Source organism: Loxodonta africana, chromosome 19, assembly GCF_030014295.1.
Source record: "Loxodonta africana isolate mLoxAfr1 chromosome 19, mLoxAfr1.hap2, whole genome shotgun sequence".
NCBI classification, from domain to species: Eukaryota; Metazoa; Chordata; class Mammalia; order Proboscidea; family Elephantidae; genus Loxodonta; species Loxodonta africana.
In genome coordinates, this window is record NC_087360.1 from 60,913,409 (window position 1) to 60,939,179 (window position 25,771).

Genomic DNA, 25,771 nt, shown 5'->3' on the forward strand with positions numbered 1-25,771 from the left:
ATTTCCAAAGTGGTTGTACCATTTTACATTCCCACCAGCAGTGTATGAGAGTTCCAATCTCTCCGCAGCCTCTTCAACATTTATTATTTTGTGTTTTTTTGATTAATGCCAGTCTTGCTGGTGTGAGATGGAATCTCATCGTAGTTTTAATTTGCATTTCTCTAATGGCTAATGATCGAGAGCATTTTCTCATGTATCTGTTGGCTGCCTGAATATCTTCTTTAGTGAAATGTGTGTTCATATCCTTTGCCCACTTCTTGATTGGGTTGTTTGTCTTTTTGTGGTTGAGTTTTGACAGAATCATGTAGATTTTAGAGATCAGGCGCTGGTCGGAGATGTCATAGCTGAAAATTCTTTCCCAGTCTGTAGGTGGTCTTTTTACTCTTTTGGAGAAGTCTTTAGATGAGCATAGGTGTTTGATTTTTAGGAGCTCCCAGTTATCGGGTTTCTCGTCATCATTTCTGGTAATGTTTTGTATTCTGTTTATACCTTGTATTAGGGCTCCTAGGGTTGTCCCAATTTTTTCCTCCATGATCTTTATCGTTTTAGTCTTTATGTTTAGGTCTTTGATCCACTTGGAGTTAGTTTTTGTGCATGGTGTGAGGTATGGGTCCTGTTTCATTGTTTTGCAAATGGATATCCAGTTATGCGAGCACCATTTGTTAAAAAGGCTATCTTTTCCCCAGTTAATTGACACTGGTCCTTTGTCAAATATCAGCTGCTCATACGTGGATGGATCTATGTCTAGGTTCTCAATTCTGTTCCATTGGTCTACGTGTCTGTTGTTGTACCAATACCAGGCTGTTTTGACTACTGTGGCTGTATAGTAGGTTCTGAAGTCAGGTAAGGTGAGGCCTCCCACTTTCTTCTTCTTTTTCAGTAGTGCTTTGCTTATCCGGGGCTTCTTTCCCTTCCATATGAAATTGGTGATTTGTTTCTCTATCCCCTTAAAATATGACATTGGAATTTGCATCGGAAGTGCATTAAATGTATAGATGGCTTTTGGTAGAATAGACATTTTTACTATGTTAAGTCTTCCTATCCATGAGCAGGGTATGTTTTTCCACTTAAGTATGTCCTTTTGAATTTCTTGTAGTAGAGCTTTGTAGTTTTCTTTGTATAGGTCTTTTACATCCTTGGTAAGATTTATTCCTAAGTATATTATCTTCTTGGGGGCTACTGTGAATGGTATTGATTTGGTTATTTCCTCTTCGGTGTTCTTTTTGTTGATGTAGAGGAATCCAAGTGATTTTTGTATGTTTATTTTATAACCTGAGACTCTGCCAAACTCTTCTATTAGTTTCAGTAGTTTTCTGGAGGATTCCTTAGGGTTTTCTGTGTATATAATCATGTCATCTGCAAATAGTGATAACTTTACTTCTTCCTTGCCAATCCGGATACCTTTTATTTCTTTGTCTAGCCTAATTGCCCTGGCTAGGACTTCCAGCACGATGTTGAATAAGAGCGGTGATAAAGGGCATCCTTGTCTGGTTCCCGTTCTCAAGGGAAATGCTTTCAGGTTCTCTCCATTTAGAGTGATATTGGCTGTTGGCTTTGCATAGATGCCCTTTATTATGTTGAGGAATTTTCCTTCAATTCCTATTTTGGTAAGAGTTTTTATCATGAATGGGTGTTGGACTTTGTCAAATGCCTTTTCTGCATCAATTGATAAGATCATGTGGTTTTTGTCTTTTGTTTTATTTATGTGATGGATTACATTAATGGTTTTTCTGATATTAAACCAGCCTTGCATACCTGATATAAATCCCACTTGATCAGGGTGCATTATTTTTTTGATGTGTTGTTGGATTCTATTGGCTAGAATTTTGTTGAGGATTTTTGCATCAATGTTCATGAGGGATATAGGTCTATAATTTTCTTTTTTTGTAATGTCTTTACCTGGTTTTGGTATCAGGGAGATGGTGGCTTCATAAAATGAGTTGGGTAGTATTCCGTCATTTTCTATGCTTTGGAATACCTTTAGTAGTAGTGGTGTTAACTCTTCTCTGAAAGTTTGGTAGAACTCTGCAGTGAAGCCGTCCGGGCCAGGGCTTTTTTTTGTTGGGAGTTTTTTGATTACAGTTTCAATCTCTTTTTTTGTTATGGGTCTATTTACTTGTTCTACTTCTGAATGTGTTAGTTTAGTAGGTAGGTAGTGTTTTTCCAGGAATTCATCCATTTCTTCTAGGTTTTCAAATTTGTTAGAGTACAATTTTTCATAATAATCTGAAATGATTCTTTTAATTTCATTTGGTTCTGTTGTGATGTGGTCCTTCTCATTTCTTATTCGGGTTATTTGTTTCCTTTCCTGTATTTCTTTAGTCAGTCTAGCCAATGGTTTATCAATTTTGTTAATTTTTTCAAAGAACCAGCTTTTGGCTTTGTTAATTCTTTTAATTGTTTTTCTGTTCTCTAATTTATTTAGTTCAGCTCTAATTCATTTAGTTCAGCTCTAATTTTTATGATTTGTTTTCTTCTGGTGCCTGATGGATTCTTTTGTTGCTCAGTTTCTATTTGTTCAAGTTGTACGGACAGTTCTCTGATTTTGGCTCTTTCTTCTTTTTGTATGTGTGCATTTATTGATATAAATTGGCCTCTGAGCACTGCTTTTGCTGTGTCCCAGAGGTTTTGATAGGAAGTATTTTCATTCTCGTTGCTGTCTATGAATTTCCTTATTCCCTCCTTGATGTCTTCTATAACCCAGTCTTTTTTCAGGAGGGTATTGTTCATTTTCCAAGTATTTGATTTCTTTTCCCTAGTTTTTCTGTTATTGATCTCTAGTTTTATTGCCTTGTGGTCTGAGAAGATGCTTTGTAATATTTCGATGTTTTGGACTCTGCAAAGGTTTGTTTTATGACCTAATATGTGGTCTATTCTAGAGAATGTTCCATGTGCACTAGAAAAAAAGTATATTTTGCAGCAGTTGGGTGGAGAGTTCTGTATAAGTCAATGAGGTTAAGTTGGTTGATTGTTGTAATTAGATCTTCCGTGTCTCTGTTGAGCTTCTTACTGGATGTCCTGTCCTTCTCCGAAAGTGGTGTGTTGAAGTCTCCTACTATAATTGTGGAGGTATCTATCTCGCTTTTCAATTCTGTTAAAATTTGATTTATGTATCTTGCAGCCCTGTCATTGGGTGCATAAATATTTAATATGGTTATGTCTTCCTGATCAATTGTCCCTTTTATCATTATATAGTGTCCTTCTTTATCCTTTGTGGTGGATTTAAGTCTAAAGTCTATTTTGTCAGAAATTAATATTGCTACTCCTCTTCTTTTTTGCTTATTGTTTGCTTGATATACTTTTTTCCATCCTTTGAGTTTTAGTTTGTTTGTGTCTCTAAGTCTAAGGTGTGTCTCTTGTAGGCAGCATATAGATGGATCGTGTTTCTTTATCCAGTCTGTGACTCTCTGTCTCTTTATTGGTGCATTTAGTCCATTTACATTCAGGGTAATTATAGATAAATAAGTTTTTAGTGCTGTCATTTTGATGCCTTTTTATGTGTGTTGTTGACAATTTCATTTTTCCACATACTTTTTTGTGCTGAGGCGTTTTTCTTAGTAAATTGTGAGATCCTCATTTTCATAGTGCTTGACTTTATGTTAGTTGAGTCGTTACGTTTTTCTTGGTTTATATCTTGAGTTATAGAGTTGTTATACCTTTTTGTGGTTACCTTATTATTTACCCCTATTTTTCTAAGTAAAAACCTAACTTGTATTGTTCTATATCGCCTTGTATCACTCTCCATATGGCAGTTCAATGCCTCCTGTATTTAGTCCCTCTTTTTGATTATTGTGATCTTTTACCTATTGACTTCCATGATTCCCTGTTATGTGTATTTATTTTTTTTTTAATTAATCTTAATTTTTTTGTTTTTGTGATTTCCCTATTTGAGTTGATATCAGGACGTTCTGTTTTGTGACCTTGTGTTGTGCTGATATCTGATATTATTGGTTCTCTGACCAAACAATATCCTTTAGTATTTCTTGTAGCTTTGGTTTGGTTTTTGCAAATTCTCTAAACTTGTGTTTGTCTGTAAATATCTTAATTTCGCCTTCATATCTCAGAGAGAGTTTTGCTGGATCTATGATCCTTGGCTGGCAGTTTTTCTCCTTCAGTGTTCTGTATATGTCGTCCCATTCCCTTCTTGCCTGCATGGTTTCTGCTGAGTAGTCAGAACATATTCTTATTGATTCTCCCTTGAAGGAAACCTTTCTTTTCTCCCTGGCTGCTTTTAAAATTTTCTGTTTATCTTTGGTTTTGGTGAGTTTGATGATAATATGTCTTGGTGTTTTTCTTTTTGGATCAATCTTAAATGGGGTTCGATGAGCATCTTGGATAGATATCCTTTCGTCTTTCATGATGTCAGGGAAGTTTTCTGTCAGGAGTTCTTCAACTATTTTCTCTGTGTTTTCTGTCCCCCCTCCCTGTTCTGGGACTCCAATCACCCGCAGGTTATCCTTCTTGATAGAGTCCCACATAATTCTTAGGGTTTCTTCATTTTTTTTAATTCTTTTATCTGATTTTTTTTCAGCTATGTTGGTGTTAATTCCCTGGTCCTCCAGATGTCCCAGTCTGCATTCTAATTGCTCGAGTCTGCTCCTCTGACTTCCTAGTGCGTTGTCTAATTCTGTTATTTTATTGTTAATCTTTTGGATTTCTACATGTTGTCTCTCTATGGATTCTTGCAACTTATTAATTTTTCCAGTATGTTCTTGAATAATCTTTTTGAGTTCTTCAACAGTTTTATCAGTGTGTTCCTTGGCTTTTTCTGCAGTTATCCTAATTTCATTTGTGATATCATTAAGCATTCTGTAAAGTAGTTTTTTATATTCTGTATCTGATAATTCCAAGATTGTATCTTCATTTGGGGAAGATTTTGATTCTTTTGTTTGGGGGGTTGGAGAAGCTGTCATGGTCTGCTTCTTTAAGTGGTTTGATATGGATTGTTGTCTTCGAGCCATCACTGGGAAACTAGTTTTTCCAGAAAATCCGCTAAAAAAAAAATGCAGTCAAATCCCTATCAGAGTTCTCCCTCTGGCTCAGGCTATTCAGATGTTAATGAAGCCGCCTGGGGAGGGTGGGGGAGGGAACAGAGAGATAGGAGAGTAGCACCTCAGAATATAGCCAGAGTTGCTTGTCTTGCTTGTAATGACTATTATATCTGAGATTCCCGCGGGCGCCTCGCCTATGTGTGCTGGCTGTGTGGAGATTGCCCCCGGGGGGTCTGGCCCGCTGGAGTCAGGGTCAGATCCTCCGCTTCCAGCCCCACGCCCAGCGTCAAGGCTCCCCTACTGGGACGGTGCACTCTCGACTCCAAAATCAGTCGCTGCCTCCCGGGGACTTCTCGTCCCTCCAGCCACGTGGCCGTGCCGCCCCCGAGAACCAGTTGGGCCTCCTCCCGGGGTTAGTTCAGATGGGTGGAGCAGCTCCCCGTGCTTGTGCCGTGACCGAGTGTCCCGGCTGGGATGCTGTTCTCCCTGTTCCAATACCAATCGCTGCCTCCCGGGGACTTTTCCTACCGGCTGAGTCCCACGCCGCCCACGCGACCCGGCTGGGCCCCTTCCCGGGGTTAGTTCAGGGGGGTGGAGCAACTCTCCGTGTTTATGGTGTACCTGCGTCCAGTCCAAATCCCTGCAGGACGGTTCCCCGGCTCGGACGCTGCTCTTTCTGCTCCAAGACCAGTCACTGCCTCCCGGGGACTTCTCCTACCGGCTGCGTCCCATGCCGCCCGTGGAACCGGCTGGTCCCCCTCCCGGGGTTAGTTCAAGGGGGTGGAGCAGCTCTCTGTGCTTGTGCCGTACCTGACTGGTACGCTGGCTCCAGGCTCTGGAAACAATCGCTGCTTCCCCGTATTAGTTCGTTCTCCGTCTCTAAATCTGTGTTTGTTGTTCAGGGTTCGTAGATTGTTATGTATGTGATCGATTCACTTGTTTTTCCGAGTCTTTGTTGTAAGAGGGATCCGAGGTAGCGTCTGCCTAGTCCGCCATCTTGGCTCCGCCCCAATAATATTTTTAAGTGTTCTGAAATTCCCATTCTTCGCAATGTTATCCATGATTTGCTATGATCCACCAGTCGAATGCCTTTGCTCAGTCAATAAAACACAGGTAAACATCCTCCTGGTAGCCTCTGCTTTCAGCCAAGATCGATCTGACATCCCCAGTGATATCCCTAGTTCTACATCCTCTTCTGAATCTGCCCTGGATTTCTGGCAGTTCTTTGTCCATATACTGCTGCTGCCACTTTTGAATGATCTTCAGCAAAATTTTGCTTGCGTATGGTATTAATGATATTGTCCTACAATTTCCACATTCAGTTGGATCACCATTCTTGGGAATAGGTATAAGTATGGATCTCTTCCAGTCGGTTGGCCAGAAAGCTGTCTTCCATATTTCTTGGCACAGACAAGTGAGCACCTCCAGTGCTGCATCCAGTTGTTGAAACATCTCAATTGATATCCTGTCAATTCCTGGAGCCTTGTTTTTTACCAATGACTTCAGAGCAGCTTGGACATCTTCCTTCAGTACCATCAGTTCCTGATCATATGCCACCTCTTGAAATGGTTGAATGTTGACCAACTCTTTTTGGTATAATGACTCAGTGTATTCCTTCCATCTTCTTTTGATGCTTCCTGTGTCATTTAATATTTTCCCTATAGAATCCTTCACTATTGCAACTTGAGGCTTGAATTTTTTCTTCAGTTCTTTCAGTTTGAGAAACGCCGAGTGTGTTCTTCCCTTTTGCTTTTCTATCTCCAGCTGTTTGCACATGTCATATAATACTTCACTTTGTCTTCTCGAGCCATCCTTTAAAAACTCCTGTTCAGTTCTTTTACTTCACCAGTTCTTCCTTTTGCTTTAGCTGCTCGACGTTCAAGAGCAAGTTTCAGAGTCTCCTGTGACATCCATCTTGACCTTTTCTTTCTTCCCTGTCTTTTCAATGACCTTTTGCCTTCTTCATGTATGATGTCCTTCCACAACCCATCTGGTCTTCAGTAATTAGTGTTCAGTGAGTCAAATCTGTTCTTGAGACAACCTGTAAATTCACGTGGAATATAATCAAGGTTGTATTTTGGCTCTCTTGGACTTGCTCTGATTTTTTTCAGCTTGAACTTGCACAGGAGCAACTGATGGTCTGTTCCACATTTGGCCGGTGGCCTTATTCTAACTGATGATATTGAGCTTTTCCATTGTCTCTTTCCACAGATGTAGTCAATTTGATCCCTGTGTATTCCATCTGGGGAGGTCCATGTGTATAGGCGCCATTTATGTTGGTGAAAAAATGTATTTGTAATGAAGTCATTTGTCTTGCAAAATTCTGTCATTCAATCTCCGGCATTGTTTCTCTCACCAAGGTCATATTTTCCAGTTACTGATCCTTCTTCTTTGTTTCCAACTTTTGCATTCCAATCACCAGTAATTACCATTGCATCCTGATTGCGTGTACGATCAATTTCAGGCTGCAGAAGTTGGTAAAAATCTTCAGTTTCTTCACCTTTGGCCTTAGTGGTTGGTGCGTAAATTTGAATAATAGTTATATTAACTGGTCTTCCTTGTAGGTATAAGAAAATTTTTCTATCACTGACAGCATTGTACTTAAGGATAAATCTTGAAATGTTCTTTTTGATGATGAATGCAACACCATTCCTCTTCAAGTTGTCATTCCCAGCATAGTAGACTATATGGTTGTCTGATTCAAAATTGCCCATACCAGTCCATTTCAGTTCACTAGTGCCTAGGATAACAATGTTTATGTGTTCCATTTCATTTTTGATGAGTTCCAATTTTCCTAGATTCATACTTCATACATTCCAGGTTCCGATTATTAACGGATATTTACAGCTGTTTCTTCTCATTTTGAGTCATACCACATCAGCAAATGAAGGTCGCAAAAGCTTGACTCCATCCACGTCATTAAGGTCGACTCTACTTTGATGAGGCAGCTCTCCCCCAGTCATCTTTTGAGTGCCTTCCAACCTTGGGGGCTCATCTTCCAGCACTATATCAGACAATGTTCCACTGCTGTTTGTAAGGTTTTCACTGGCTAATTCTTTTCAGAAGCAGACCACCAGCTCCTTCTTCCTAGTCTGTCTTAGTCTGGAAGCTCAGCTGAAACCTGCCCTCCATGGGTGACCCTGCTGGTGTCTGAATACCAGTGGCATAGCTTCCAGCATCACAGCCAACACACAAGCCCCCACAGTATGACAAACTGATGGATGTGTGGAGGTATTTCTCTTATCAATAAATTGTTATTTGAGCTCTTTTAAAGTCTTTTATCTCCCCTACTCTTCAAATATATTTTCACATTCTCTCCTACTTTTTACCTAAGGTAGATTCTTATTATCTCTCCAGTATTCCCTCAAATCTCCATTCCTTCGTCTATGCATTTCCCTCTGTAGAAAACTTCCCCCTCTTTATGCTTAATTATATTTCTCTCAGCTTAAATACAGCAGCATTCCCTGCTTCCCATGGTAGTAAATTCCTGCACTAAATGTTCTCTCACATCACCTATTTTATCCTCTACATTCAGTTACAACATTATTCCATAATATTTTACTGAACCCAAGTATGCAGTGAGCTTTCATTAGTTAATTAATTTGTTTTCTACATTTCAGTCATTACTACTAGATTGTATCATAAAGTCTTTTTTTTTCCATACACAGAGCTAAAAATATTCTTTACATAAGGTACTCTTCAGTAACTGAAAAGTACCATATGGCGAATGAATGAATAACCTAAGTGTACTACCAAACTCAATTTCCCCAATCTCAAATATGAAAATAAGCATGGCTTACTTCAGGAAATATTAGAAAACTAATAAAACTAGAAAGTATTTATGTTGGAGAGTAAATATATATACATATGGTTTTAAATTCTCCAATCCACCGGCTCCCTTTAGAGTCCTTATTGCAACAGTGGTTTCCAATAAGGTATGTAGTGATATTCCTATTAACATCGTGCTTTAGGACAAATAAAAAAAAAAAAAATTTTTTTTTTTTTTTTTAAATTCTTGTTAGGCCATAAAGTAATCCCATCTTCATTCTGGAATGAACGATTGCCTCTGGAAAGAGAATTTCAATATGGAGAAAGATGGCTGACCAAGAAGCTCTCAATTTGTCCTCTGATCTTATTTAAAAAAAAAAAAAAAAAAATTCCCCTTTATATTGTTTCCTTTAAGTCATTGCCATCATCACTTACCTGATCTCTACCATATTCAACCCTCTCCCATGTTTTCTGATCTCTTTAATGCTCCTTTCAGTTAGCCAGGTAAAGTTCTTAAGGCGAAACAGAAGAAAAACACAGGTAAATTAAAATAAATATAAGAAATTGCTTTAAAATTTCTGCATTTAGGTTTCCCTTTTCGCTTCTAGTGCTGTGTCCCAGGCTTTCAGGCAGTGTGCCATTTTAGTGACTATTCTGAGATAGCTACACTTCAGTCTCAAGGTCCTTGGCCAGGCTATCAGGTCACTGCTACATGCAGTAATCACTTAACGTGGGAAAAAATCAAGTCACCAAATGATTTTTCTTGAAATACCTGGCTATTTTTCTATATATAAAACATATTTTTCCATTTTGTGTTTATTAATAATGCTGATATGCATTAAAGTAAAGGATTATTCTAACATAAAATTTGCAAATTTCGTTTTTCTTTATAGTTACAATTGGATAACACTACATCGTACACTTGGTATTTAGAAATTCATGTTGTTGTTGAAAAAAATTTGGTGAGTTTATTTTGACTTATTTGTTCTATTTGACATTTTATTTACTTTAAAAGGTTATGAAAATAAGGTGACATAATATTTTCTTCTGTAGAATACAGTAATAATTTTAAAATTTGACTCTACTTTTAACATTTTAAACTGATAAAATTTTAAAAAGTAGAAATTAAATTGCTGTTAAAGGTTTACAATTTTTATAAGAAAAACCCTCCAATAAAAAAGTAGTCTTTTGGAACCAGAGGACTCCCTGAGTCTATCACCCTAAGACACTCTATAAACCTTGAACCAAAACTCACCCTAGATCACCTTTTAACAGAAAGTCACAGTGACATGTGAAATAAAGGATATTACCCATTAGATTAGTGCTCTACTCAAAAATCCTCTGTATAAGTCCAAATGTTCAACATTTAATCTAAACCAAAGATGAGAAGGTAAGGAGACTGGGAAACGAATACCGGAAATGGAACGACCAGGACACAATTAAAGAGAATGTTGACACATTGCAAAAACTGTAACTAATATCCTTGACCAATTTGTGTGGAAGTTGTCAAATTGGAACCTACCGTGTTGTGTAAACTCTCACCAAAAACACAATAAAGCATTATTTAATACATATTAATAAAATATCTTTCAGTATGACCATATGGGTGCTGACCCAGCTGCTGTCACTCAGAAAGTTTTCCAGGTGATTGGATTTGTCAGTGCAGTAAGTGTTTGCCCTTTTACTGCTTTGCATTTGTTTGTACTTTTTATAGAACCTATATGGTATCTTGATTTTCTCATCTGTAAAATGGGAATAATAACTATTCCTACTTTATGCGGTTATTCTTAGGATTACAGGAAATAAAGTGGTTTGCATGAAGCCTGCACAAATATAAGCATATAATAAATCATGACCATCCATACTATTTGGAAACCCTGGCGACATAGTGGTTAAGTGCCACAGCTGCTTGCCAAAGGGTCAGGAGTTTGAATACACCAGGCGCTCCTTGGAAACTCTATGGGGCAGTTCTACTCTATCCCGTAGGGCCGCTATGAGTTGGAATCGACTTGATGGCTACAGGTTTGGTTTTTGGTTTTATCAATACTATTAGTACTGGTATTAACTATTCATTAAAATGCTTTGAAATACACAATGTAGGCTTCCAGTTTAACTGTTTAATTTTTGTGATAGTTCATGAAAATTATATTCACTATTGTGTGCATTTTAGTAAATTTATTCCCAAATCAATTTAGATTTTGAACATATTTTCTACACATATTCTATTTTAGATGTTCACGTCATTTAATATCACATTAATTCTGTCTTCATTGGAGCTTTGGATAGATGACAATAAGATTTCTATAACTGGAGAAGCTAATGAATTATTGCACAGATTTTTAAACTGGAAAAAGAGTTATCTTGTTTTGCGTCCCCATGATGTGGCATTCTTACTTGTGTGAGTACAACATCTTGGCAATACTGTAAAACCTGAACCCATTACCATCAAGTAGATTCTGACCCATAGACACCATGTAAGATGGAGTAGAACGGCCCCATAGGGTTTCCAAAGCTGTAATGTTTACAGAAGTAGACTGCCACATCCTACCCCTGCGAGCAGCTGGTGGGTTGGAACATTTAACCATGGCACTACCAGGGCTCCTTGGCAATGATATAGCTAATATAAACAAAAACTCTACTAATTTCTTATAAATGTTTTTGTTTTGGAGAAAAATATTCATACCACTTTCTGACATAAGGCCCTTAGCAGAGATAGCATTTTTCAATGACAAAGTTCTTATCCAGATCAGAATTATTGAAATAAGTCAATTGACTTTCTGGCATAAAAGTGAAGTTCAGTCCTGCCCAGATTCTCTCTTCTAAACCTTTTTAAAATCTCCAGCTAAGAGAATAAAGAGAAGCCAACCAAGGAATATCTTAGCTTTTGGCTGTATTGTTTTCTCAGCCCTTGAGGAATCGAGAAACATACGCAAAGATTACCTGAGAAAAGGAAATATAGAAGAAAGGAACAATAGGTCAATGAGGACCAAAAGTGAGTCCTCTGCGATTATGGTGTTTAGCAGATTATTTTCTTACGTGGCTGGTAAATGGTACCAATATACAATTACAGAGAAAGTGTTCCCAGAGTACTGGGTGGAATAGAAGGACCTGAAGATCATACTTTAAAATGAAACAAAAATACTGACCTTTTACAATTAGACTTAATTTTGTTTTTTTAAAAAGCCTTAGTATCTATAAACCAAAATTGTAATACCAATATGTAGAATTAGGGGCATAGATGAAAAAAAAAAAAAGATTCTTCCACATGTGAACCTAATCATTGAGTATGCAGATATGAAGTAATAAAAGTCCAAATAAGAATTGAGGCCTTTATGATTTCAGGGCAAAAATATTAACAAGGTAACACGGCAACTTACAAAAGCAGGAACTTTCTCTGAGTTTAGATGATGAATAAACATTATCTTACCACATAGTGTATAAAGCATCATTTTCCCAAAAATACTAGCAAAAATATTTCTCAAGGGAAGTCTCGAAATTTTAGGAACAGAGAAAGTATTCTTTCATCTTATGTTTTAATGCCAGTAAATACAAAAGAAATTGCAAAGAAATAGCCACACTATGGTAAATTTTAAATATTTCTATGCTTTAACATATATCCCACTTTATTACAATTATATTTTTAAGCCGGCCTACTAGATAATATATTCTTTCTTCTTGTTCTTAATGAAAACCCTGGTGGCGTACTGGTTAAGAGCTATGGCTGCTGATGAAAAGGTCAGTAGTTGGAATCCATCAGATGCTCCTTTGAAACTCTATGGGGCAGTTCTACTCTGTCCTATAGGGTCACTATGAGTCAGAATCAACTCAACGGCAACGGGTTTGGTTTCTGTATTTTTGGTTGTTGGTCTTAATAGTCAAGAGGGAAGCCCTGCTGGTGTGGAGGGTAAGTGCTACAGCTGCTAACCGAGAGGTTAACAGTTCGAATCCACCAGGCGCTCCTTGGAAACTCTACAGGGCAATTCTACTCTGTCCTGTAGGGTTGCTATGAGTCAGAATCAACTCAGTGGCAGTGGGTTTGGTTTTTGTAATAGTCAGAACAATATTTGACTTATAAATTTTTTTTCTGTCTTCTTTCCAGTGCTTTTTATTCTTTAATTTTTATTATGCTTTAAGTGAAAGTTTACAAATCAAGTCGGATTCTCATACAAAAACTTGTAAATCACTTGCAATATACTCCTAATTACTCTCGCCCTAATGAGACAGCGCACTCCTTCCCTCCTCTCTCTCTTTTCGTGTCCATTCGGCCAGCTTCTGACCCTCTCTACCCTCTCATCTCCCCTTCAGACAGGTGATAACAACATAGGCTCATGTGTCTATTTGATCCAAGAAGCTCACCTTTTTATTCTATGTTCCAGACATAACCTATACCTTTGCGTAAGTCCAGCAAACTAACTCTCTCAGACTGAGGGCAGGATTCAACTCAAGGATTGAGTCTGTACTTTCCTCATCTGTGTTATTAAAGCCTGCTAATTTTAAAGCATTTAATGTATAATTATTTTAATTATTTTTTGTTTATTAATAAAATATTCTATAGAAAATGTGAAATTTTATACAGGAGAACATCACATGAAGATACTTTATTTTTACTTTAAATATATAATATCTTATTCATTTTAAATATGACTCACATTTACTCACTTTACATTTTTATGGAGCCCTGGTGGCACAGTAGTTAAGAGATCAGCTGCTAAGCAAAATGTTGGCAGTTCAAAGCCATCAGCCGCTCCTTGGAAACCCTATGGGGTCTTCTACTCTGTTCTATATAGGGTTGCTATGAGTCAGAACCGATTCAATGGCAATGAGTTTTTAGTTTTAATGTTTTGAGTAAATATTTATGAGTTTAACATGAATATGGAAATATTTTAATTGCCATAGGGAAATTTAATATTGATTGCTTCCACTTTTACAAAATATGTGTTGATGAATTTTTTTAAAAATTAAGTTACAGAGAAAAATCAAGGTATGTTGGCGCAACATTGAAAGGAAAGATGTGTGATGGAAAAAATGCAGGAGGTGTTGCTCTGGTAGGTAAAGTTTACTTGGCAAATATATATAATTAGTTTGCTATCTATCCAGGGAAATATACAGTGAAAAAAATCCTAATTTTTATTTCATCTAAGCAATTAATATTTGCATAACATTCTAGGAATTTCAGTCACTGCCACTAATCAAATTATTTGGAATAAAAATGGCCCTTTAACCCAGTAGTTATGAACATTTTAATCTTTTCATTCTCATTCTTTAAAAAGATACTACATTTAATGGTTATAATCTATTTCAGTCTTATTACAATTTATTTGTCAAGCTTTCATAAATTCAAATTTTGACCTTTGGAAATTTTAACTCAAAAGTTCTATTTATACATTTTCTTACTTATTGAGTGAGGTGCTGGCAGAGCGAGGCCAGGAGGCTTACACAAGTGAAGGCCCTTCCCAACATTTTAAAAATAATTTTACTCAATTAAGTGATAATTCACTGAGTGCATATTTTACATAGCAGTAGTCTGAGTTTTAAAGGGGCATGTGAGAAAAGGCAAAATTAAATAAAATATTATTGAAAGGCTATATCTGCAGCCACCACCTATCTCACAGTGGAAGCTTGCATGTTGCTATGGTGTTCATTCGGTTTCAGCAGAGCTTCTAGACGAAGATAGACTAGGAAGAAAGTACTGGTGATCCACTTCCCAAAATCAGACATTGAAATTCCTCTAGATCACAGTGGTTTGGCCAATCATGGGGATGATGCAGGGAATTCCTCTAGATCAGAGTGGTTTGGCCAATCATGGGGATGATGCAGGGAATTCCTCTAGATCAGAGTGGTTTGGCCAATCATGGGGATGATGCGGGAACAGGCATCATTTTGTTCCGTTGTGCATGGGGTTTCCATGAGTTGGGCCAACTCGAGGCAACTAACAACAACAACAGTATGTGACCAATGACCTATGTGATCTAAACTTTCGATACCGTTAAAGGAACAGAGAAAAAGAATGAAAAGTCAGGAAAGGCAAAATGAAGAGATAACATTTGCTGAACCCTGAAGGAGAAATTAGCAGAGAAGATAATATTTCAGAAATGGTGGATATGGCATGTTAGTGGAAACATTAGGAAAGTGGTCTGCTGAAATAAAAGGTTTATATTGGAAAGAAATTGGTAATTTGTGTTTAGTAGTTTTCGTAACGACAGGAAAAAAAAAAAGAAAACTCTTAAAGTTTTGTCTGAGCAAAGAAATCTCTTCAATGAAAATGCTACTTTAGTAAAGGTAACATCTGGTTCCTGGTTCAAATTCTTGCCTGAAAATCAGCCCTCGAGAGAGAGAACATGGATGCTAGGAAATAACTAAAGACGGAAATTAAGAGTGAGAATGAGAGAGAAGAGAGAGAGACATGACAGAGAGGGAACAAGAGAGAGAGGGAAAGAGAATTCATGGCCCAAGGAGGGAAAAAAAAAAAAAACTGGAACAGGAATTTACAAAGATGTGGGTGACTCTAGGGCAGAGGACAGCTGGTTTCTATAATGATAACACTTCAATATGTTTATTCTTCTTCCCCTGACTGCTTTGGGGGAAGCATTGCCTGCCCTTTCACAGGAAAACTCAGCTATAGCCTAGGCTGCTTATGCCAATGTCCATAAGAGTAACACATTGACAGTGGTGTATTGTTTTTTTTCTGATTTCCATACTTCCATCAAAGCCAATTTCAAGTTGCCAACCAACACGACTGAACATGGAGTTAGAAAGAAGTCTTTTTAGGTAGGGAGTCATACTCTTTCCATCATCCCTATCCATTCCTTTATGGCTCTTTTCATTTTTTCACTGTACTTTAATCCCATTTAGAAACTCATTATTTTGTTATTATTCAAACTTAAAAGCAGTCAGAAGAATAATACAAAGAACTCCATCACTTTGCTGGGTTCACCAATGATTTACATTTTGCCCTACTTACTCTTATCACCCTCTTTCTCTCTCTCCATACACATATGCACTCACACACACACACTTGTTTCTGAACCATTTGAGGAAAAGTGGAAGACTGCATGCCCTCTTACCTGTAAATATTTGAGTGTGTATTTTCTAAGCACAAAGGCACACATTTTTACATAGCCACATTACACTGGAGGAAATCAAGATATGAAACCTAGATATAGTGGCATTAGCTAATAAACAGTATCTATTCACCTTTTTTAAATTATCAAAACAACGCCTTTCCTGTGCATGCGTGTGTCTGTGAAGAATATATGGCAGTTGTGATGTCCCTTCATTTGGGTTTTCTAATATTTTCTCATGATTGGATTCAAGTTACACATTTTTGTCCTGTATACCATAGAATTGGTATTGGGTTGTGTCCTGCTTGGTGGGTAATATCAGATGGTATATGATGACAAGTTCTCACTGGCAATATTTAATTTAGGTTGCTTTCATAAGGTGATCTCTGGTAGGTCTCATTATGATAAAATTACTATTTTCCCACTGATGATTTGTGAGTTACATAATTTCTTTTATGTTTACTAATTGTCTTGCTACTGCAAGGGAGAGCTGTGAATTCTTATTTATTCATATCAGTGTGAACTCATGAATTATAACTTGATTAATAGGTTATAATGCAATTATAATGCAATACTATTATTATGTTGGAAACCCTGGTGGCGTAGCAGTTACGTGCTATTGTTGCTAATCAAAATGTTGGCAGTTCGAATCTACCAGCCACTCCTTGGAAACTCTGTGGGGCAGTTCTGCTCAGTTCTATAGGGTCACTATGAGTTGGAGTTGACTTGATGGCAACAGATTTTTTTTTATTATTATACTGATTGTCAGTCACTGTAAATACTTTTACTGGAGAATAGTATTAGGTTAAGATCTGAATGGTAGGTGGTCTCATCAGTATTGGTATGCCACTGCTTCTGTACCCTTTTAATTGACAGAAATAAGATATAATCTCTACATATATACACTATACATACAAGTATACATGCATGTATACATATATACATATATATTTCTATATACACACACACACCCACCCACACACCCTTCTCACTTATTATCGCATTATCTGACACTTTGCATTTACGACAATAGTAAAAAAAATATACTATCAGTCTATTTTGTGCAATAATGACACATATCTAGCGGTAACAAACGCTGAGGTGTGAGGTAAGCGTAATACTGGCTATTATGGTTATGGAGATATGTTACTTGGCTGGGACATGATTCTCAGCAGTTTGGCAGTTATGTAATGATACTGTCATTCTTCATTTTGTGACCTGATGTGGTTCTCCTCCATATTGTGATCTGATGTGGTCATCCTCCATTTTTGTGGCCTGATGTGAACAGTCAATCAACTGAAAAAGGAGTTTTCTTGGGGGTGTGACATGCACCCTAACTTTCACATAATGCCAATTTTCACATAATGATCTGGTCTTTGGAACTTAAAACTATGTCAATATGTGAGGGGTGAGTGTATATATATATTTATCACATTCATATTTATTTATTTATAGCCAGTATTCTAAATATATTGAATTACATAAGTTCTCAGTGATACTGCCAACTCAATTTACTAAATATTTTCATGTGTTGGCCTCACAGGGGAGAAAAACAGAACTTAACTGCCTTGTAAAAAAAAAGTCAATACTTTATAGAAAAATATAAGAGATTCAAGAGTCTCTGCAAAGTATTTTCAACAATCTTCAGTACTCCATCCAAAATAATTGGACATATGAAGAAACAGGACAAGATAATCCATAAACAAGAAAAAAAGAAATCAATTGAAATAGAATATGTGTTGACCTAAACAATGGAATTAGGGAGCAATGATTTGGCATAGCTATTTTTTTAATCATAAATGCTTTCATGGAACTTAAAAAAAAAAAAAAAGCTACAAACTTAAGGATAAAAGAATAGAAGGTATCTAGTTTAAGGAAAAATACATTAAAAAATGAAGTAAAATGAAATGAATCTTGGCAAACTTTGGGACAATAATAAGCAGTCTAACATATGTGTAATTGGAGTCTCTGGAGGAGAGAAGAGAGACAGTGAGCAAAAACATATATAAAAATATCTAGTAGCTAAAAACTCTGAATTCATAAAAAATATAAATTCAGATATCCAAGAAATTTAGCAAATCCTAAGAAAGATTAATAATAATAAAGAAAAAAACCCTTTTATATCTAGGCATACAATAATCAAACTACTAAAAACCCTAGATAAAGAAGAACCAGCCAGACAGATGACACATTTTCTAAAGAGGACAAATGTTACAAAAAAAGTGGCTAACCTCTCGTTAGAGATAGTGAAAGCCAATACAACATCTTTAAAAGGCCTACAATTTTATATTGAGTGAAAATGTTTTTCAAAATTAAAGAACAAATATTATTTATTTAAACAAAATTGAAAATTTGTCATCAGTTGACCTGCATATTAAGAAATGTTAAAAGAACTTCTTCAGTCTGAAGAGAAATAATATTAGTGCAAACTCAAATCTACAGGATGAATTGCAAATTTCCATGATTGTTAAATAAGAGAAATATGTAAACAAATTATTAATACTTTTTCTATCCTCTTTGAAGGGCATACTCCAGTTTAAAGCAAAACCAAAAAAAAAAAAAAGTGCCATTGTGGATATGTAATATAAATTGTTATAAAAAAATTCAATGATAGAAAATAAAAAATAGGATGGTTATAAATGAAATTAGAGTATAACCTTTATACATTAACTGCTAAGTAGTATGCTATTTCCCTACATGTCTGTCAGCTTGTTGTACTGTAGGGGCTTGTGTGTTGCTGAGATGTTGGAAGCTATTCAAATACAGCGGGATCACCCATGGCAAACAGGTTTTAACTGAGCTTCCAGACTAAGACAGACTAGGAAGAAAGACCTGGAGGTCTACTTCTGAAAAAATTAGCCTGTGAAAACCTTATGAATAGTAACGGAACACTGTCTGTTACAGTGCCAGGAGATAAGCCCTTCAGGTTGGAGAGCACCCAAAATATGACTGGGAAACAGTTGCCTCCTCAAAGTGGAGTCAAACTTAATGACATAGATGGAGTCAAGCTTTCAGGACCTTCGTTTGCTGATGTGGCACAACTCAAGGTGAGAAGAAACAGCTGTAAATATCTGTTATTAACCAGAACGTGGAATGTCAAAAATGAAATGGAACATATAAACATTGATATCCTAGGCATTAGTGAGCTGAAATGTACTGGCACTGGTACAATCATATGGTGTGCTTTGCCAGGAATGACAACTTGAAGAGGAATAATGTAGCATTCATCATCAAAAAGAACATTTCAAGATCTATCCTGAAGTACAACGCTGTCAGTAATAGGATAACATCCATATGCCTACAAGGAAGACCAGTTAATATGACTATTATTCAAATTTACACGCTAACCACTAAGGCCAAAGATGAAGAAATTGAAGACGTTTATCAACTTCTGCAGTCTGAAATTGGTTGAACATGCAATCAGGATGCATTGATAATTACTGGTGATTGGAATGTGAAAGTTGGAAACAAGTAAGGATAGGTAGTTGGAAAATATGGCCTTGATGATAGAAATGATGTTGGAAATAACATGAATTTCCAAAAACCAGCGACTTCTTCATTGCAAATACCTTTATTCAACACTAGAGATGGCAGTTATACATGTGGACTTCACCTGATGGAATACGCAGGAATCTATCAACTACATCTGTAGAAAGAGATGATGGAAAAGCTCGATATCATCAGCCAGAACAAGGCCAGGGGCTGACTGTGGAACAAACTACCAATTACTCATATCCAAGCTTAAGTTGAAGCTGAAGAAAATTAGAACACTCACATGAGAGCAAAAGTATGACTTTGAATATAACCCACCTGAATTTAAAAACCTTCTCAAGAATAGGTTTCATGCATTGAACACTAATGACCAAAGACCAAATGAGTTGCAGAATGACATCAAGGACACCATACACGAAGAGAGCAAAACATAATTAAAAGGACTGGAAAGAAAGAAAAGACCAAAATGGATGTCAGAAGAGACTGTGAAACTTGCTCTTGAACATTGAGTAGCTAAAGCAAATGAAAGAAATGATGAAGTAAAATAGCTGAACAAAAGATTTCAAAGGGCAGCAAGAGAAGACAAAGTAAAGTATTATAATGACTTGTACAAAGATCTGGAGTTAGAAAATCAAAAGGGAAGAACCTGCTCAGTATTTCTCAAGCTGAAAGAACTGAGGAAAAAATTCAAGCCTCTAGTTGCATTATTGAAATATTGTACTGGGAAAATATTAAACAACACAGGAAGCATCAAAAGATGATGGGAGGAATACACAGTCACTAAACCCAAAAGAATTGGTTGATGTTTAATCATTTCAGGAGGTAGCATATTATAAGGAACCAATGGTACTGAAGGAAGAAGCCCAAGGTGCACTGAAGGCATTGGCAAAAAACAAGGCTCCAGGAATTGGTGGAATATCAATTGAGATGTTTCAACAAACAGATGCAGCCCTGAAAGTGCTCGCTTATCTATGCCAAGAAATTTGGAAGACAGCTACCTGTCCAACCTACTGGAAGAAATCCATATTTGTGCCTATTCCAAAGAAAAGTGACCCAGTGTAATGCAGAAATTATGGAACAATATCAATATCACATGCAAGTAAAATTTTGCTGAAGATCATTCAAAAGTGACTGCAGCGGTACATCAACAGGAAATTGCCAGAATTCAAGTAGGATTTAGAAAAGAATGTGGAACCAGGGGTATCATTGCTAATGTCAGATGGAACCTGGCTAAAAGCAGAGAACACTATAAAGAAGTTTACCAGTATTTTGTTGTCTATGCAAAGGCACTCAACTGTGTGGATCATAACAAGTTATGGATAACATTGCAAAGAATGGGAATTCCAGAACACTTAATTGTGCTCATGAGGAACCCATATGTAGACCAAGAGGCAGTCATTTGAACAGAGCAAGGGGATACTATGTGGTTTAAAGTCAGGAAAGGTGTGCGTCAGAATTGTATTTTTTCACCATACTTATTCGCTCTATGCTGAGCAAATAATACGAGAATCTGGACTGTATGAGGAGGAACAGGGCAACATTATTGGAGGGAGACTCATTAATAACCTGCGTTATGCAGATGACACAACCTTGCTTGCTGAAAGTGAAGAGGACTTGAACCACTTACTGATGAAGATCCAAGACCACACCCTTCAGTATGGATTACACCTCAACATAAAGAAAACAAAAATCCTCACAACTGGACCAATAAGCAACATCATGATAAATTGAGAAAAGATGATGTTATCAAGGATTTCATTTTACTTGGATCCACTATCAACACTCATGGAAGCAGCAGCCAAGAAATCAAATGACACATTGCATTGAGCAAATCTGCTGCAAAAGACCTCTTTAAAGTGTTCAAAAGCAAAGATGTCACCTTGAAGACTAAGGTGTGCCTGACCTAAAAAAAAGACCTAAGCCATGGTATTTTCGATCACCTCATATACATGCAAAAGCTGGAGGATGAATAAGGAAGACTGAAGTATTGATGCCTTTGAATTGTGGTGTTGGTGAAGAATATTGACTATACCATGGACTGCCAAAAGAATGAACAAATCTTCTTATAAGCAAGGATGGCAAGACTACATCTCACATACTTTGGACATGTTATCAGGAGGGATCAGCCCCTGGAGAAGCACATCATGCTTCATAAAGAGGACCCTCAGTAAGACAGATTGACATAGAGGCTGCAACAATGGTCTCAAGCATAACAATGATTGTGAGAATGGTGCAGGACCAAGCAGTATTTTGTTCTGTTTTACACAGGTCGCTATAAGTCAGAACTGACTCGATAGCACTTAACAACAACAACAAGTATAATATTCAAGGTAGATTAGGGTAAATCAAAGATGCATTTATCAGTTTCTAGATCAACCATTATAAAATAAAACAAGGAATTATAGATGAAAACCAATAGAGGGGGGAAATGGAATACTAAATAACATTCTCTTATTCTAAAAGAAGTTAGAAAAGGGTTATTAAAAAACCAAAGAACAGGTGGAACAAAGAGAAATGATAATATTATAGGTTTAAACATAATATCAATAATTACATTAGAGATAAATGGTCTAAATATTCTGATAAAAGACAGGTATATACCACTATATGACTTTCAAGGAGTCAAGGTGGCATAATAGTTAAGCACTCGGCTGCTAACTAAAGGGTCAGCAGTTGGAACCCACCAGCTGCTCTGCAGGTAAAAGGACCTGGTGATCTACTGCTGTAAAGATTATAGCCTAGGAAATCGTGTTGGGCAGTTGTATTCTGTCATATAGAATCAGAATTAAGTAGATGGCACACAACAACAACAACATATTACTCTTACAGAAATTCAATAGAAACATAATTCCACAGATGAGTTAAAACAAAAGAGTGGAAAAAGAGAAAACATGGAAACACTGATCATAAGAATGGTCTCAGATAAATTAGACTTCTAACAATTAGCATAACTAGAGATAGCGATATATTTTATACTGCCAAAACAATAAAGTAATCAAGAAGACATAAAACTCTTTTATATTCATGCACCTGAGTTTCATACACTTGGAAAAAATTAACAAGACTAAAAAAAGAAATCACATTTGGAGACTTCGACACTCCTTTCTCAGTAATTGATGGACCAGGTAGACAAAAAAAAAAAAAAAAAAAACACATTAAAGTTATAGAAGGTTTAAACATTACTGTCAACAAATTTGACCCTAAAGACCCTACAGAACATCACACTGAACAGAATATATATTCTTTTCAATAATAAAGTAAGGATTCATAAAGGTATTCCAAAATATTGAAATCATATAGAGTATATTCTTTGTCAGCAAGGAATTAAATTAGAAATTACTAACAAAACAATGCCTGGAATATATCCAAATATTTGGGTATTAACAATACACTTTTTAAATAATGCATGGGTCAAGATGAAAGCCCAGAATTAATTAGAATATGTTTTGAACCGAGCGAGAATGAAAACAATTATCAAAATTTGTATGACATAACTAAAGCATCGCTCTGAATTTTTGTTAAAAAAAGAGAAAGGTATAAATCCATATTCATCTTTTACATTAAGAAATGAAGATAAAGTGGAAATCAAGAAAATAAAATTAATTCAAAAACAGAAAAAACTAAGCCACAATTAATTTTTGTGAAGAAAAACTAAGTTGATAAGCATTCAGTAAGAATGATCAAGAAAAAGAGAAAGAAAATACAAATGACCAACATCAAGAAAGATAATAGGAATCTCACCACAGAGCCAAAGGATATTTGAAAGATAATAAAGAAACCTTATGAACGACTTTATTTCAAGAAATGTGACAAGGTTGGAAAATAGCAGGTACTGTATCCAATATGAGAATAGTTACCCTGAGTAGTGTGAGATCTGTTAACAAATTTGATTTGTAAGTAAAGGACCTCCCACCACATTGAAAAGAATGCATCACTGAGAGAAATTTATGAAGACCTAAACAACTGAAGAGATACGCATGTTCTTAGATTAAAAGACTCGATATTGTTAAGATGTCACGGGTACCGCAGATTGATCTATAGATTCAGTGTAAATTCCATCTAAATCAAAGCATTCTTTTTTTTTGGAAATTGGCAAACTGATTCAAAAATATTATGTAAATACAAAATTAGAATAGCTGAACAGCCTGTCAGAAGAAAAAATTTGCAAATTCTTGAAAACATAGGTAATTAAGGTAATGTGCTTGCTGTTGGTGCAAGTTTAAGCAAACAGATCAGTGAAAAGAGTGGCTAGCCCAGAAATAGTCCCCAAAATACAGGGTAATATGATTAATGACAAAGGTGCTATTACAATTTGTATTAAAAAAAAATGAGCCATTTGTTATCTAATCAGGGATATTAATTTCAATCCCACTTCATACCACACAGAATAATTAAGTTAATATGAATCCTGGATTTATACTTGAAAGCCGAAACCATTAAGCAGCTAAAAGAAAATATGGAAGAATATCTTTGGGCTCAGCATATTTTTTCTTCCACAGAACACAAACAGGACTAATTTGCTAATCTGGAATTTACGAAAAAGAAATAAAAACTTGAGGTATCCACTGAGAAAATTTATATCTGACAAAGTCATCATTTCTGGAAAGTTATAAAGAACTAAAAAACCAATAAGAAAAAGACAAAAAATTAAAATGGATAAGTGACTTAAAGAGGCATTCCACACGTAGGATATCCAAATGACCATTTAACATATAAAAAAGAAAATTAAAATCACAAGAAGATACAATATACACTCAGGCTAAAAGAAAAAAGCGTAGACAATACCAAGTGTAGTTGAACAACCAAATCCAGTGCCACTGAGTCGAGAATATACCAATTACCAGTTGCCACTGAGTCCATTCCAACTCATGGCAACCCCACGGGTGTCAGAGTAGAGCTAAACTTTAATAGCCAAACATTGCAGGGAGGGGTAGAAATTGGTTCAAGTACTTTGAAAACCTTTTTGTCTATGTCTTCTCAAGCTCCACCTATGCCTACATTATGAGTGCATTAAAAAAAAAAAAAAAAGCTATGCTGTCGAGTCAATTCTGACTCATAGCAACTCTATAGGACAGAGTAGAACTGCCCTATAGGGTTTCCAAGGAGTGGCTGATGGATTTCAACTGCTGACCTTTTGGTTAGCAGCCATAGCTCTTAACCACTGAGCCGTTACTCCCTGTAAGGATTACATATAAGTGCAGATATCCACCAAATACAAGAATGTTTTTTGCAGCTTTATTCAAAATAACCCCAACCTAGAAACAATCCAAATGTCTCTCAGTAAGAAAAAAAAAATGGGAAAATATATTGTAGTGTATCAAAGCAATGGAATACAAACATAGAAATGGTTTACTTCTTAAGACCAAAAATTTCAGATTGGATGCTCTTTCCAATTTCAAATTCATCTGTACTTTCATACAACATTTAACATTAAACATTAGGAAAAATCTAACCAGGGAAATGTGACCAAATGAAATTTGGTACAGCAATACTAAAGGAAACAACGACCTTAGGACCAAAACTGATATAAATTTTATATCAACTACAACATAACAAAATTTCACTTGCAAGTGTTAACATTCCTAATAATATATTGTCAAAATATATGTACAAATGCTGATAGTGCTACTAGAATAAATTGATATAATACAATTTTACTTGGATACTTTAACAAAATTCTGCGACAAATACAGCAAATTCAAAGATTATTAAAAAGCTTGATCTAAGAGACACATAAGAAGCCCTAGTGGTGCGAGGAAACCCTGGTGGCCTAGTGGTTCAGAGATACCACTGCTAACCAAAAAGGTCAGCAGTTCGAATCCACCAGGCATTCCTTGGAAGCCCTGTGGGGCAGTTCTACCCTGTCCTAAGGGATTAGTATGAGTTGGAATTCACTCGACCAGCAACAGGTAGAGTAGTAGTAGTGGTGCAATGGTTGAGCATTCCCTTGCTAACCGAAAGGTTGGCATTTGAGCCCACTAGTGGCGATCTGCTTCTGTAATGATTTAAAAAAAAAAAAAAAAACCTGTTGCTGTGAAGTCAATTATGACTCATAGCAACCCTATAGGACAGAGTAGAACTGTCCCATAGGGTTTACAAGGAGTGCCTGGTGAATTCAAACTGCTGACGTTTTGGTTAGCAACCATAGCCCTTAACCGCTACACCACCAGGAAATCCTGTGGGGTAGTTCTACTTTGTCCTACAGGGTCTCTATGAGTTGGAATTGACTGGACAGCGCACAACAACAACAAGAGGCATGTATAGAAATTTACTTTCAAATATTAAAGAATTAAGGTTATGGAAAATACATAGAATTTAACCATATTATTACGTTAAACTGGTCTCTCTCTCTCTCTCTCACACACACACACACACACACACAGGTGGAGTATATATTAACGATTATACAGACTTTAAAAATAAACAGGATTGTAAGAATGACATAAATAAGATGTTCTA

At 36.4% G+C, this 25,771-nt stretch overlaps 1 protein-coding gene across 1 annotated transcript in view; it reads left to right on the forward strand.

Moving 5' to 3' along the window:
- LOC100671947 (disintegrin and metalloproteinase domain-containing protein 2-like) overlaps positions 1 to 25,771 on the forward strand; it is a 48,507-nt gene that overhangs the window by 17,438 nt on the left and 5,298 nt on the right. The window contains exons 6-9 of the mRNA XM_023551090.2: positions 9,653 to 9,721; positions 10,353 to 10,424; positions 10,991 to 11,157; positions 13,723 to 13,804. Of these exons, the coding sequence (XP_023406858.2) occupies positions 9,653 to 9,721; positions 10,353 to 10,424; positions 10,991 to 11,157; positions 13,723 to 13,804 (390 nt within the window). The remainder of the gene's footprint in view (positions 1 to 9,652; positions 9,722 to 10,352; positions 10,425 to 10,990; positions 11,158 to 13,722; positions 13,805 to 25,771) is intronic.